This window comes from Heterocephalus glaber, unplaced genomic scaffold, assembly GCF_053883595.1.
Source record: "Heterocephalus glaber isolate CG9 unplaced genomic scaffold, H.glaber_assembly_v1.0 deba00001788, whole genome shotgun sequence".
Lineage (NCBI taxonomy): Eukaryota > Metazoa > Chordata > Mammalia > Rodentia > Bathyergidae > Heterocephalus > Heterocephalus glaber.
Window position 1 is genome coordinate 1,347,219 of NW_028258471.1, and position 13,887 is coordinate 1,361,105.

The 13,887-nt window shown below is 41.3% G+C and overlaps 1 protein-coding gene across 3 annotated transcripts in view; it reads right to left on the bottom strand.

Annotated features, from left to right (window-relative positions):
• Positions 1–11,902, bottom strand: part of Tmem174 (transmembrane protein 174) — a 74,035-nt gene extending 62,133 nt beyond the window's left edge. Inside the window, exons 1-2 of one of the 3 annotated variants that reach the window (XM_004872870.3) lie at positions 11,151–11,896; positions 10,171–10,962 (exon numbers count right to left, since the gene is read on the bottom strand). In XM_004872870.3, coding sequence (XP_004872927.1) covers positions 10,857–10,962; positions 11,151–11,776 — 732 coding nt within the window. In that variant the 5' untranslated portion in view covers positions 11,777–11,896 and the 3' untranslated portion in view covers positions 10,171–10,856. Of the gene's footprint in view, positions 1–10,170; positions 10,963–11,150 lie in introns of those variants that run through there. The other 2 variants (XR_015448061.1, XM_004872871.3) reach the window with 2 other exon arrangements.
• Positions 11,903–13,887: the final 1,985 nt, after the last annotated feature.

Below are 13,887 nucleotides of genomic sequence, written 5' to 3' on the forward strand. Positions count from 1 at the left end.
CTTGAAGCTATTCTATGACAGAAAATTCTCAACTAAACAATCAAAATTCTCTTTATTTTTTCATGTATTTTTTAAGGCCTGTGTTTAGAAAAAATACCCTAATAATATGCTAATAGTGAGAACAAAATCTAATCCTAGGGGTGGGTTAATTCTAGTGGGGACCTAGACTTTCATAGATCTGACAGAAGAAATATAAAGTGGAAAAATCTTGAAGAACACTTCTCTTTGAAATTTAATAAATATGAATCTACTGTCATGAATTTACAAACTGCCTCCTCAAATAGAGTATAAAACAGCTAGAAATTTAGGATGCATTTAGCAAAAATCTTATCTTGTTTGGATCTTGATCCAAGCCAAACAAAGAGGAAAATATAAGAGACAGAAAGATTGGAGAAATTGAATACTGGCTAAATATCTGATGACATTAAAGTTATTGTAAATTTTTAGGTGTGATAATTGTGTTGTAATTGTTTTTTGAGACTTCATCTTTTAAAGATAAACTATGAAATATTAGGATAAAATAACTTGATGGCTTGGGTTTGCTTTTTAAAATATAACTGATGGTCAACGTGTCACAACTCCCAGCACAGAGGAGCCTTCCAGATTGTCATGCTGCAGCTCCCAGTACAGAGTAGGAGGCTTCCAGGCCAATCTACCACCACTCCCAGCACAGAGGAGGTGAGCTGAGGGCACCAGCAGCAACCCTCCTCCCCCCACCACCTTGAAATGAGAAGACACAGAAACAAGTCTCAGAACCAGACTTTCAGATCACCTACAGCAACCCCAAAGGGAAACGAGATGGAACACTCTGATTTGCAGCCACCTGGGCTCCGTGAACTAGCAATGAAAGAGGACCTGGAAAAAATGAAATCAGAAATAATTTCTCACATAACAGCAGAGATTGTGCCCATAGTGCAAGACATGATTAATAAATCTAGAGAGGACACAGATAAAAACATAGAGGAGCTGAGAAACATGATGGAATCCCAAAATAGGAAACAAATGGAATCCATAAAACAGATGCAAACAGATTTCCAGGAGATTAAAAACTCCACTGAAAGTCTATGCAGCAGAATGAGCCAATGTGGGGATAGAATTTCAGATACAGAAGAAAAGATTGCAATTAGTGACCAGGAAAAGAAAAATTTCTTTAAAATTGTAAGATACCACAAGAAATCAGTCCAGCAGCTGCTAGACGATGCAAAGAAGAATAACATAACATTGATTGGAGTCAATGAAGAAACAGGAGAGAGTGCACATGACATAAAAAAACTGTTCACAGAAGAGATGGCAGAAAACTTCCCAAGGATGGGAAAAGAACTTGACATACAGATAAGTGAGGCATATAGGACTCCAACTATCCTGATCAAAAAAAAATCTACACATAGGCATATAATTGTTAAGATTCCAGAAACCCAACAGAAGAACAAAGTTCTACAAGCAGTTAGAGAAAAGAAACCAATCACATACAAAGGAAAGCCCATCAGAATCACAGCAGACTTCTCAACACAAACCCTCAAGGCAAGAAGAGATTGGAGTGATGTATTTCAAGCTCTAAAGGAAAACAAACTCCAACCCAGATTGATGTACCCTGCAAAACTATATTTCAAAATTGATGGAGAAATAAGATACTTTCATGACAAAGAATACCTTAGGAACTTCATGAATACCAAACCAGCACTGCAAAAAATGTTAGATAATATCATAGGAACAGACAATGAGGATCACAACCCCAGGAAGCACAGCAGAATGAATCCACTGGACATGACAAGAATTAAAAGCAAGGGGGAGAATTCAACAAAAAGAAAAAGTCATGACAATGATAAGTCAATAGGTATCAGTTATAACTATCAATGTTAGTGGTCTCAACTCACCAATCAAAAGAAATAGACTGGCAGAATGGGTCAAGAAGCAAGATCCAACAATATGTTGCATACAAGAAACACACTTCATTCATAGACTGAAACTCATAGACTGAAAGTTAGAGGGTGAAAAACAATACTCTATGTGATAGGAACCCGAAAAAAGGCAGCAGAAGCTATCCTCTTTGCAGATCAAGTGGATTTCAAACCAACACTGATTAAGAGAGACAAAGAAGGACACTACATCTTGTAAAGGGAACAATACAACAGGAAGAGATGACAGTCATAAATATCTATGCACCAAACACTAGTGTGCCCAACTATATAAAACAAATACTAACGGTCATGAAAAGTCATATATGCACTAATACAATAGTAGTAGGGACCTCAATATCCCACTGTCACAAAAAGATAGATCAACTAGACAAAAAATAAGTAATGAAATACTAGAACTCAATTGAACTCTTGAACAAATGAATTTAACAGATGTTTACAGAGTGTTTCACCCTACAAAATCAGAATACACATTCTTCTCAGCTGCACATGGGGTGTTCTCCAAGATAGACCACATACTCACTCATAGAACGTATTTAGGTAAGTGCAAAGGAATTATAATTATCCCCTGTATATTATCAGACCATAGTGAAATGAAATTGGAGATAATAGAAAAAGAAACCACAAAAATTTCATAAACACATGGAAATTGAACAATACACTTCTGGATGACCAATGGGTCACAGAGGAAATTAAAGAAGAAATCAGACAGTTCCTTCAATTAAATGACAATGACAATACAACATATCAGAATCTACGGGACACAGTGAAAGCAGTCTTACAAGGGAAATTCATAGCAGTGAATACTCATATTAGAAAAACAGATTGAGCCCAATTAAACAACCTGATGATGAACCTCAAGCTTCTAGAAAAAGAAGAGCAGGACAACCCCAAAGCTCATACAAGGGAGGAAATTATAAAGATCAGGGCAGAAATCAATACAATGGAGACTAAAAGAACAATACAAAAAATCAATGAAGCCAAGAGTTGGTTCCTCAAAAGAATAAACAAAATTGACAAACCCTTAGCCAACCTTATTAGAAAAAGGAAAGAAAAGGCTCAAATCCATGCAATTAGGAATGAAAAGGATGAAATTACAATGGACCCAGCAGAAATCCAGAGGATCATCAATACCTACTTCCAGAACCTATATGCCAATAAGATGGAAAACAGAAGAAATGGACAGATTCCTAGATACATATGAATTACCAAAGTTGAACGAAGAAGACCTAAAAATTCTAAACAACCCAATATCAACCAATGAAATGGAAAATGTAATTAAAAACTTACCAACTAAGAAAAGCCCAGGTCCTGATGGATTCACTGCTGAATTCTACAAGACATTTAGAGAGGAACTACTGCCGCTACTGTTTAAACTCTTCAATGAAATTGAAAGGGAAGCAATACTCCCAAATTCATTCCTGGAAGCAAGCATTACCTTCATCCCAAAGCAGAGAGAGACCCAACCAAAAAAGATAACTATAGGCCAATCTCACTCATGGGTATAGATGCAAAAATCCTGAATAAGATACTGGCAAATAGAATCCAGAAGATCATCAAGAAGATCATATACCCTAACCAAGTGGGATTCATCCCAGGGAGGCAGGGATAGTTCAACATATGCAAATCAATAAATGTTGATACACTGTATCAATAGAGCCAAGGACAAAAACCATATGATTATTTCCATAGATGCAGAAAAAGCATTTGACAAAATCCAACATGCATTTATGATAAAAACCCTACAAAAAATTGGAATAGACAGTCTCTACCTCAATCTGATAAAACCATCTATGAAGAACCAACAGCCAATATCATACTAAATGGTCAAAAACTGAAATCCTTCCCACTAAAATCAGGAACAAGACAAGGATCTCCACTATCACCACTCCTGTTCAATATAGTTTTGGAAACATTAGTCATGGCAATTAGACAAGAGAAAGAAATTAAAGGAATAAAGATAGGAAATGAAGAAGTCAAATTGTCATTATTTGCAGATGACATGATACTCTATATAGAAGACCCCAAGAACTCCACCAAAAGTCTTCTAGACTTAATAACCAAATTCAGCAGAGTAGCTGGATACAAGGTGAACACACAAAAATCAATAGCTTTCCTCTACACAAACAATAGACTCACTGAGACAGAAATAGGGCAAACAATTCCTTTCACAATAGCATCCAAAAAACTGAAATAACTGGGACTCAACCTAATGAAAGAAATCAAAGACCTGTTCTCTGAAAACTATGGCACTCTGAAAAGAGAGATTGAAGAGGGTATCAGAAAATGGAAAGACATCCTCTGCTCCTGGGTAGGAAGGATCAACATAGTGAAAATGGCCATACTTCCAAAACAGCTATATACGTTTAATGCAATCCCTATTGAAATCCCATCAGCGTACTTCATAGACCTTGAGAAAACAATCCAAAAATTCATTTGGAACAAGAAGAGACTCAGAACAGCAAAAGCAACTCTAGGTAACAGAAACATGGCAGGGGGTATCACAATCCCCAACTTGAAACTATACTACAAAGCTACTGTGATAAAAACAGCATGGTACTGGCAAAGAAACAGACCTGAGCAACACAGATTAGAAGATGCAGAAACAACTCCAGACACACTCAGCCACCTCATCTTTGACAAAGGAACCAAACACCCTCACTGGAGGAAAGATAGCCTCTTTAATAAATGGTGCTGGAAAAATTGGGTTTCAACTTGCCAAAGATTAAAACTAGACCTATATCTCATGCACTAAACTAAAATCAAAATGGATTAAAGATCTAAATATTAAAACAGAAACACTGAACCGGCTGGTACAGAGGTTAGGTAGAACTCTTGAAGACATTGGTGTAGGAAAAGATTTTACGAACAAAACCTCAGTTGCCCCTGAACTAGCACAAACTATCAACGAGTGGGATCTCTTCTTACTAAAAATCTTTAGCACAGCAAGAGAAACCACCAGCAGTGTGAAGAGACAACCCACAATGTGGGGAAAAATCTTCACCTGGTGTTCCTCAGACAAAGGTCTACTATCTTGAATCTATAAAGAACTTAAAAACATCAGACCTCCCAAATTGAAAAACCCAATCCCAAAATGGGCATCTGAAATGAACAGACATTTCTCACACAAAGAAGTAGAAATGGCAAATAAACATATGAAAAAGTGTTCAACATCACTGGTCATTAGAGAGATGCAAATGAAAACAATGCTGAGATTTCACCTCACTCCAGAAAGAATGGCTGCTATCCAGAAATCAACCAATAACAAATGCTGGCAGGGCTGTGGGGAAAGAGGAACGCTGCTTCACTGCTGGTGGGAGTGTAGACTGGTGCAACCACTGTGGAAATCAGTATGGAGATACCTCAAAGAACTAGGACTGGAAGTCCCATTTGACCCCGCTTTTCCTCTGCTGGGGATCTTCCCCAAAGAATTAAAAGAATCATACCACAGTGATATATGTGCACCCATGTTCATAGCAGCACAGTTTGTGATAGTTCAAACTGGGAAACAGCCCAAATGCCCATCAGCTGGAGACTTGATCAAGAAAATGTGTTTTTTTAATAAAATAGAGTACCACTCAGCCATAAAAAATGAGAAATTAGAGATATTTATTGCTGAATGGATGTACATTGAGGTGATACTCTTAAGTGAAATAGACAGGTCACACGTGTAAATACCGAATAGTTTCTCTGGTGTGAGAAACTGAATGTGTAAATAAGGACTAAAAGGTATAATAGGTAAGGTGAAATAGGAAGAAAAGGGGCAAAAGGGAAGAGGAAGTGGGAAGGGTAGGGGAAAGGAAAGAAGGGAATGGAATTAGTTTGAGAAAATGAGAAAAAGGAAACATAGTCTCTGTAAATAGGGAGGGATGGAGGGCTTGAAGAGAGGGCAGGGGAAGGGGGAAAAAATAAGAACCTGAGAGATTATATAAAGGTGCAAATTTCCAATGACGAATGTCTTTATATTATATACCTAAAATATACCAATAAAAGGATATACACTTTAAAAATATAACAATAAAATGTAACTGATTGTGAGTGGGGCTGTAAGTTGATAGTCATTTAAGTTGGATGATGGCTAGATAGGGTTCTATTTCTGTATTTGAAATTTTTCATCACATTAAAAACAATAAAGTGGCTAACAAGCTGAAAGAGTCATTTATTATCTTTTAGAAAGTTCTTCATGTATTCATTTCACATTTCTTGTTCAGCAGGAATGGAGTACAGTTATGCCCAGGGCTTCGAATGATTCACTGTGCTGATTTGATGTTGTGAGCCACAGTCACTCAGCACCCAGGTGACAGGCAGGGACACTGCTGAACTCTAGACCATACGGGCCTCTGTGACATGTTAGGGAACCTCGCTTTGTTGGTAAGAAGATGTCTACCCTTGGTTATTGCAGGGGTTTCTGTTTGGGACAGAGCCAATCCACAAAAATTTGACTTCAGCAAAATCTCACCCCACTGATCTAACAGTAAACAAGACCAAAGGGAGCCCCAGAGGTCTGAACTTGGAAACAGACCCTCAAGATCAGTTTCCAGAAACAAGAGGCTTATTTTATGCTGCACTCAGAGAGAGAGAGAGAGAGAGAGAGAGTACTGAAAGGGCTGGTTTTGTAGTAGAGAACCACGTGGTGAATTGAAACTCAAACCCATCCTGGCTCAGTGGGATGAAAAGGAAAGAGTCTCTGGGGAGCTGCTACCTGGGAAGTGCAGGCCCCGGCCCAGGTTGCAGAGGAGATCAGCACCTCCAATGGCCCCAAAGGGAAAAAGAAATGTCCAAAGCACTCTGTGAAAGTATCTTCCCATTGACACTGGGCCTTCATTTCTCAAATCTGGATGATCTCTTTCATGCCCCTTCAAAATCATTGGCTGTTACCAGTCTTGCCAGCCAAAAGGCCTGCCCCTGTCAGCTCCTGGAAGATGTTTCCAGACATGTGAAGTTCTTTAAAAAGTCATTTCCTTTGATTAACAAGCCTTTTAGCATCATTTTGAATTCTCTGTAGATTGCTCACCCTCACGGTCACATTGGAGGCCGAGGGTGCAGGGGAGGGAGGGATGGCTCCCGGGGCATGTTCTAGTCACGTAGTTCTGAATTCAGCTAGCAAGGTCATTGTTCCCTTCATATATACCTTCTGGGTCATGCTCTGACCAGTAAGTATCCAGACTCTCATCATAGCTGCTTTTTCATCTAACACGCCTATGGCTTCCCAGCTGCTCTTCACACAAAGCCTAAAAAGTCTGCTAAGGCAGACAAGGTCTGTCAGACCCCACAGATTCAGGCATCTGCCCCAGGCCAGCACCACTCCCCCTGGATCATCTAAGCTTGGATCGCAGACCCGGAGGCTGGCTGCAGCTCACTATCTGCCCACAATCTCACACTCTGCACCCCATAAGACATTGAAAGAATGATCAGAGGCAGCTATCTGGAGGACAAGACAGAAACGGTTGGGAATGTGATCTGGCCAGTCAGACACCAAGTCAGGACACCAAGTGGGAACCTGGTGGCCACAGGCCAGGAGCTCTGCAGTGGGTTTCCATGTCAGTCACTAAAGCCCCCAAATAAATGCACAATGGCAGGGTTGAAAGCTGGTGGATGTAATTTTTGGGTGCTTGATGCATTCTATGTGAGGGCTGTGGCAGCTTATACAATCCACAAGGTGCCTTCTACTACTGCTTCATATGGTGCTCTGCCAGACTGCTTCTACCATGAGTGCTGACCTCTCCTCCTTGTCTAGCAGGCAGCCACTAGTCCTCAAGGTCCCAGCATGGTCTTCATAGGCCTACAGACCTCAGCCACTTGCCTTTCCCTGTGAACTGCCCTCCCTGGGGTTACCAAGGCAATGGCCCTGAGCTCACATCCCCAGGCAAGCTTTATGACCCTTTGGTGTGTCAAAATTCCCCTTAGAGCTCCAGGACCCCTCATGGGTATCAGAGGCTAATTGATAGATAATACAGATAATTAATCAGTATCTGCTTCCCATGCTAGAAACTCTATGGGCAGAGCCATTATCTGCTGTTTTGTTAGTTTGGTTTGTCATGGCTATATTCCTGAAACAGACTAGATGGTCCCAGTCCCGACAGATGATGCTCAGTGAATAGATGTGAAATGAATGAACAAAGCCCATTTTCTGATCCCCTGACTGTTGCAGGCCTCACTTCCGCGATGAGCTAAGGAGCCCTGCAGCTCTGTCTTTAGGAGCATAAATGACCTCTGTGGTGGCACCAGGGACAGGAACAGTGGAGCCCACACCCCCAGGGCCACTTCCCTGCATAGTTGATTCTGTCCCAGCCCATTCTCCCAGCATCACCCAGATAAATTGACTACCTGCTCTCCCCAGCTCCCACACATGGTATCCTTTATGAATAGATTCTTCTCGAAAATGTTCAAATGAGAAGGGAAACAAGGGAGGAAGGAGGCAGAAAGGAAAGAATGGACAAGAAAAAAAAGAATGGAAGAAAAAAATGGAAACAAGCCTTTTGTAGATAAAGAGTGGAAGGGATAGGGGAAAGGAAAGAAGGGAAAAGAAAAAATATGAGAAAAGAAAAAAATGGAAGTAAGGTCTTTGTAAATAGGGAGGGGTGGAGGGGGTGAAGGGAGGGCAGGGGAATGGGGAAAAAATAAGAACCAAGATACATCATGTAAAGGTACAAGATCCTAATGCTGAATGTAACTGTATTATATACCTAAAATGTACCAATAAACAATGAAAATAAAAAAAGGGGGGGGGACATTTAAAGGAGGGAAGGAGAATTGGAAAAAAAGAAGGAAGATATATTATGCATGGGAAGAAATTCCCTATGATGAATGGTATCATTATGTATATCTCCAATGTACCAGTAAAATAAAAAATTTTTAAAACGAGTATATTCTTCTTTGAGCTTCTTTTGATGTTCATTGTGTCTCAAGTCTATAAGCACAAGGGTGATCAAAAGATATAGTGAATGTTTAAAATTTTTAAAAACTTATAACAATAAAAGACACATTGCCAATAATTATGGGATAAGTATATTCAAAGTGAGGGGAAGAATTTGGCATACTTTGAGGACATTCAATGACAATGTATAATAAATGCTTTAATTTAAACATTCACCATATTGTTTGACCACTCCTCACTGATCCATAATTTATGACAATATCTGTCAAATCAAAATATTATAATGTGTTCTCATCCCCCTCATTCTCCAGATATGGCACCATGAAACTTTTTGCTCTTCCTCAAAGTCAAAATGACTCTCAAGGTAAATGTTTTTAATCGATTTAGGACATCAAGGCAGCCACAACTGTGGAACTAAAGACATGAAAGCCTTTCAGAACTGCTTCAGAAGGTGGCAAGAATGATGGGATAAGTGTGTTTGAAATGAGGGGGAGGATTTTGAGGGGGATTAATTGCAATGTGTCTTTTACTGTAATTTTAAAGAAATTAAACATTGACCATATTTTTTATCGCACTATATATAAAAATTGTGGGGTAGGTGAAGATGAGAGGAAATGGCGAGTGAGACAGGCCTGTAGGACCCAAGTCATTTATTTACCTGTCAGAATGTCACTGGTGATGCTCAATCATGTCCTTGTCACCTAACTTCCTAGAACCTTCAGCTCGGTACTCAATATCTCAAGCACATGTGGAGTGTAAAGCTAATAAACTGAATCTGTAAGTGGAATAATATTTTTCCATCATCTGTCAAACATGAAAGTGTCCGTAAAAAGGTTTGTCACTAATACATAAAATAAATCGAAACAATAATGTACCAAGCCCATATTATTCATATCTTGACAACTTGCATAATTCCCATAGAAAGTAAAAATCACTCCATATATAAACGCAGTACCAAAACTTTAAAGAATTGCTAAACCTTGTGTCTTTCTTTGGGGTGAGCCACCCTTCAGTGAGTGGCCTTATCTTTGTAGCCTAAGGAAAATGTTTTATTTTGAAACTGAATGATTTAAAACTATCTCTTCTAAAGTCAGTGAGTCTGTTACGGTTGTTTATTATACAGTTCCGATTCAGGGAGATTAAGGACATCAGTCTTTTTACGAAGAAGGTGAGCTCATCTTAGCCACTAAGATTGTTTCCGTAATGCATAACTTTCCCATGTTGACACAGCAGCTCTACTCTAACTTCACAGATCTCCGGGCACTTGGGGAAGTACATGTATCTGTTCACCCCTGGGCCAAGTTCGTGCCTCGCACAGACCCTGTACTGGGGTAGATCAAGAGTCCATTTATGTGGATCACACATAAAGCTTCAGCCTTGCAGAAGAAAACATCAGTGATTTTATTCATGGATCCAGAACATTTATCCAGAATACATTAGTTTCATTCACATCATTATTCTATTACCACTTCCTTCGTAGGTTTAGTCAGCTAGCCAATTCTATTCCAGCAGGAAATATTATCTTTTTCTATTATATTTATTCACTTATTTTGCAGCCTTTAAGATACCAAGAGTCCTCATGGAGACCACTTGGCCACCAGCTGTTTGGGATATGCAAGCTCACTTTGGGGCCAGGATAGGCACCGGGAAATCCCTGGTTCTGCCTGCTTTCTCTTCCCTGCTTCCTTCCCACCCTCACTTCCACCTGGAAGCTCACTAGGTCTCAGAAGTCAGAATTTTCTCCTTGACTGCTGGAGTTAAAACTGAGACACCATTGCCTTACCATATGTAGAAGGTGGGTGCTGGGGAAAGGCAAAATTCTTGCTCTTGGACCTTACCCAGGGGATTTACCTGAGAGAATTTGTCACTGTGTCTGAAGAAACTCTTCCAACCCAGCCTAATCTTTACCAGTCTGAGACATTTTACCTGCTGCTTCCTTTCCCTTTCCCCCCTTGGACAATGTCTGTGCTGCCCTGCCCTGACTTCTAAAGATAATACTATAGGACATTCCAGTTGCCAGGTCAACAACAGCAATTACTTCAGTGCTCTTTCTCTTATAGACTCTAGTGAGGGAGGGCATATATTTCCTCATAGGGAGGAGGAGAGAAGCAGGCACAATCCTCCTCTTGAAGCTGCATCTCTCCTAGCCGGACAGCATCAGGGCTGAGCCTGAAACATGAGCAGAAAAACCAGATATATCACAGCCCAAAGCACAGTTGGCAGAACAAGTGTCTCCACCCTGAGCAGCAGGCTGCATGGAGATCTATACTTCCCACCACCTGCCCCAGAGACCAAACACAGACACAGACCATGACTGGGGAGCAGGGAGGGGAGTAGCCCCAGTATGCACACCATACCTGCCATTCCCACCATCCATGAGAGAAGAGTAGTCCTCGCCCTCCACAAATGCAGCATTATCTTGGGGGTAGATGGTGTAGTACTGAGGGGGACTTGGCATGGCGCTGGCTGCTCCTCCAGAGGGCAAGAGACCACAAGGGTTCACCATGGACTGCAGGTAGGTGGTGTGCATCCCCATCGGCTCTTGAGACCCATAAGGAGGAGGGATGTACTGCACCACGGTGGCTCCGTGAAAAGTGATGGGTTGGTTGATACCAGTAAAAACGAACGATTGTCCTCCTGATATCGGCTCGGAGTCCGGGACCCTTTCCTCACTGTCTTTGCACAGCTGGCAGGAGAGCATTTTGAACTTGCACACAGCAATCAGGATGAACGTCACCCCAACTGATAGCAGGATGGGTCCAAGAAGCTGGGTCCACTCAAAGTGGGAGACACCTTGGTATTTGATCCAGCCCATGACTGTGAACGTGATCCCCACCAGTCCCAGAAAGATGCCTGAGAAGAGCAAGGTGGCTCCTGCCTTGTCGTCATCAGACACCTGGATGTCAGCGGTACTGGGAGTGTAAGGAGTGAGCGAAAACACATTAAGAGGGAAGTCATCTATGTGGCTGCTGCTGGGCTCCATGGCTCCTCGAGCAGCCCCTGTGTCTCAGAGGGGAAAGGGATGGTGAGAGGCCAGGAATTGCAGGCTCAGTCTAGTTATAAAAGAACTTTAGGCTCCTGTGCTTAACAGAGTATAACAGGCAGAGGGCTGAACTTTGCATAGCCGAATAAAGGTCTGAGAACTGAAGCTTGAAATTTGGTCAGATTGCCAGCAAGTGAGGTCTCTGCATTGCAAGCAACCTATTATTGATAGGCTGTTTCTCTAAATCACATTTATTCATTCACTCATTCAAAAGACACTTCTCAAGCTGCTTTAATGCAAGGAGCTGTTATGCTAGAGCCATGTGTGGCACTGTCGTGTGACCCTATTTTGCCCTACCAAAGGCAGGTTTATAGAAATGGCAGAGCCATCTCCAGCAGCAGAGGAGAACATTGATGTATCTACCATGTTCTTGTGAGTGTAACCTATAACTTTGCTACTGCATCAGCCCATTAGAAATAGGTGGAAACCTACTACATAATTATATGTATATTCCTATCCACTTTAGGACCGTGGGAGCTTGTTGGGAGGCTCTAGCAGAGGAGCACAGTTACTTATATACCCTTGACCAAGGGAATGGTCCTCCTCTATTGCAGGTGGTTGTCCTCTTGGACCTAGTGAGCAGCTTTGGGAGGGAGTGACGTGGAGCAGTGAGGGAGGAAGAGGACATGCACCTAGCCAGCCATATCAGCCAAATCAACCCTGGTGATCAATGAGGTGAGAGATGTTGCAGCCAGATGGCCCTCATATCCCCTATCCACTTTAGGAATCTCTAGTTAAGATGATACTTGTCTTAGTCTTTTTTCTGTTGCTATAACAGAACATCACAAAGTGAGTAATTAATAAAGAATAGGGGTTTATTTCTCATAGTTCTAAAGGCCGGCAAGTCTAATATCAAGGTGTCAAAATTTTGCTAGCATCTTTTGCTGCATCTAACATGATAGCAAGCTTCACAGGGTGACGGCAGGGGGATGTGTCAGCTCAGGTCTCTCTTCTGCTTCTTATGAGGCCACTAATCCCATCATGGAGCCCCACTCTGTTGACCTCGTTTATCCACAATTATCCTGCAAAGGCCATACCTCCAAATGCCATCAACATATGAATTTAGGAATTATGAATTGGGGGTGGGAGAGACACATTCAAATCACACCAATACCTAAGCTTTAATAACAGTTCTCACCACACTCTGAGGTTCCATTCTCTTCTGGCCAGCCCCATGTGCCTTTTGCTTTCTACATGTGGAGAGTAACTCCAGCTGTGGGAGAGGAAAGATGCCATAGGAAACCTTCCTATACCCCACATTACATAAGCATCAAGTGTGACATGACATTCCTGGGACACATGCTCAGACCCTCCCTCCATGGTGACTGCACAGTTCTGGTCCCCAAGGTGAAGCAAACAGCTGCATTTTTTAGCCTGCTGTGTTTTGCAACCAAACCCCAGCTGATTTAGCAGAAGACAGCTTGATCTCTAATGACATGTTCTGTCATTCATGACTATAAAACTTCCAAAGAACCCATAAATTTCCTCCTCCACATAATAGTAACTGTAGGCTTCTTCCTTTCTTGGACAGATTTTATCCAAGCGGGTATCTCTCTTCCACGGTTAAATATTATTCCAGCTCCCTTTCCCAGAAGGCAAGAGTTATATTCTTGTCCAAGGAAGGGCTTTTTAAATGTCTTTCTGATAGTGAAAATCAGCAGAGCCATTCCCACCCACCTATCCCCACTCCATACTCAGCAGGGTAATCAGTATTATGGAGGAAAAAAAAATACAAGGGCTCCTGGAACCTTGTATTTCCCATCTTGGGAAGAGGAAAGATAATCTTAATTTGTGCCACAGTTTCATCTTTTTATGCAAAAGCATGAAGTTGTTTTTGTTCTTGTATATAAGTACACCTATAGGAGGGTATGGATAGATGCTGAATGGCCAAAGGGGTGGACTGTAGAGGCTATTAAGCTATGGTTCCTCACATTCAAGCTGACCTATTTGTATACTGTGCTTTTTAGGGGTGGGACTAAGACTCTCAGAGCCACATTTCTGCTGACAGCTGGCTTGCCATTAAGCATTGCCATAGGTGATATTTCAGTGAG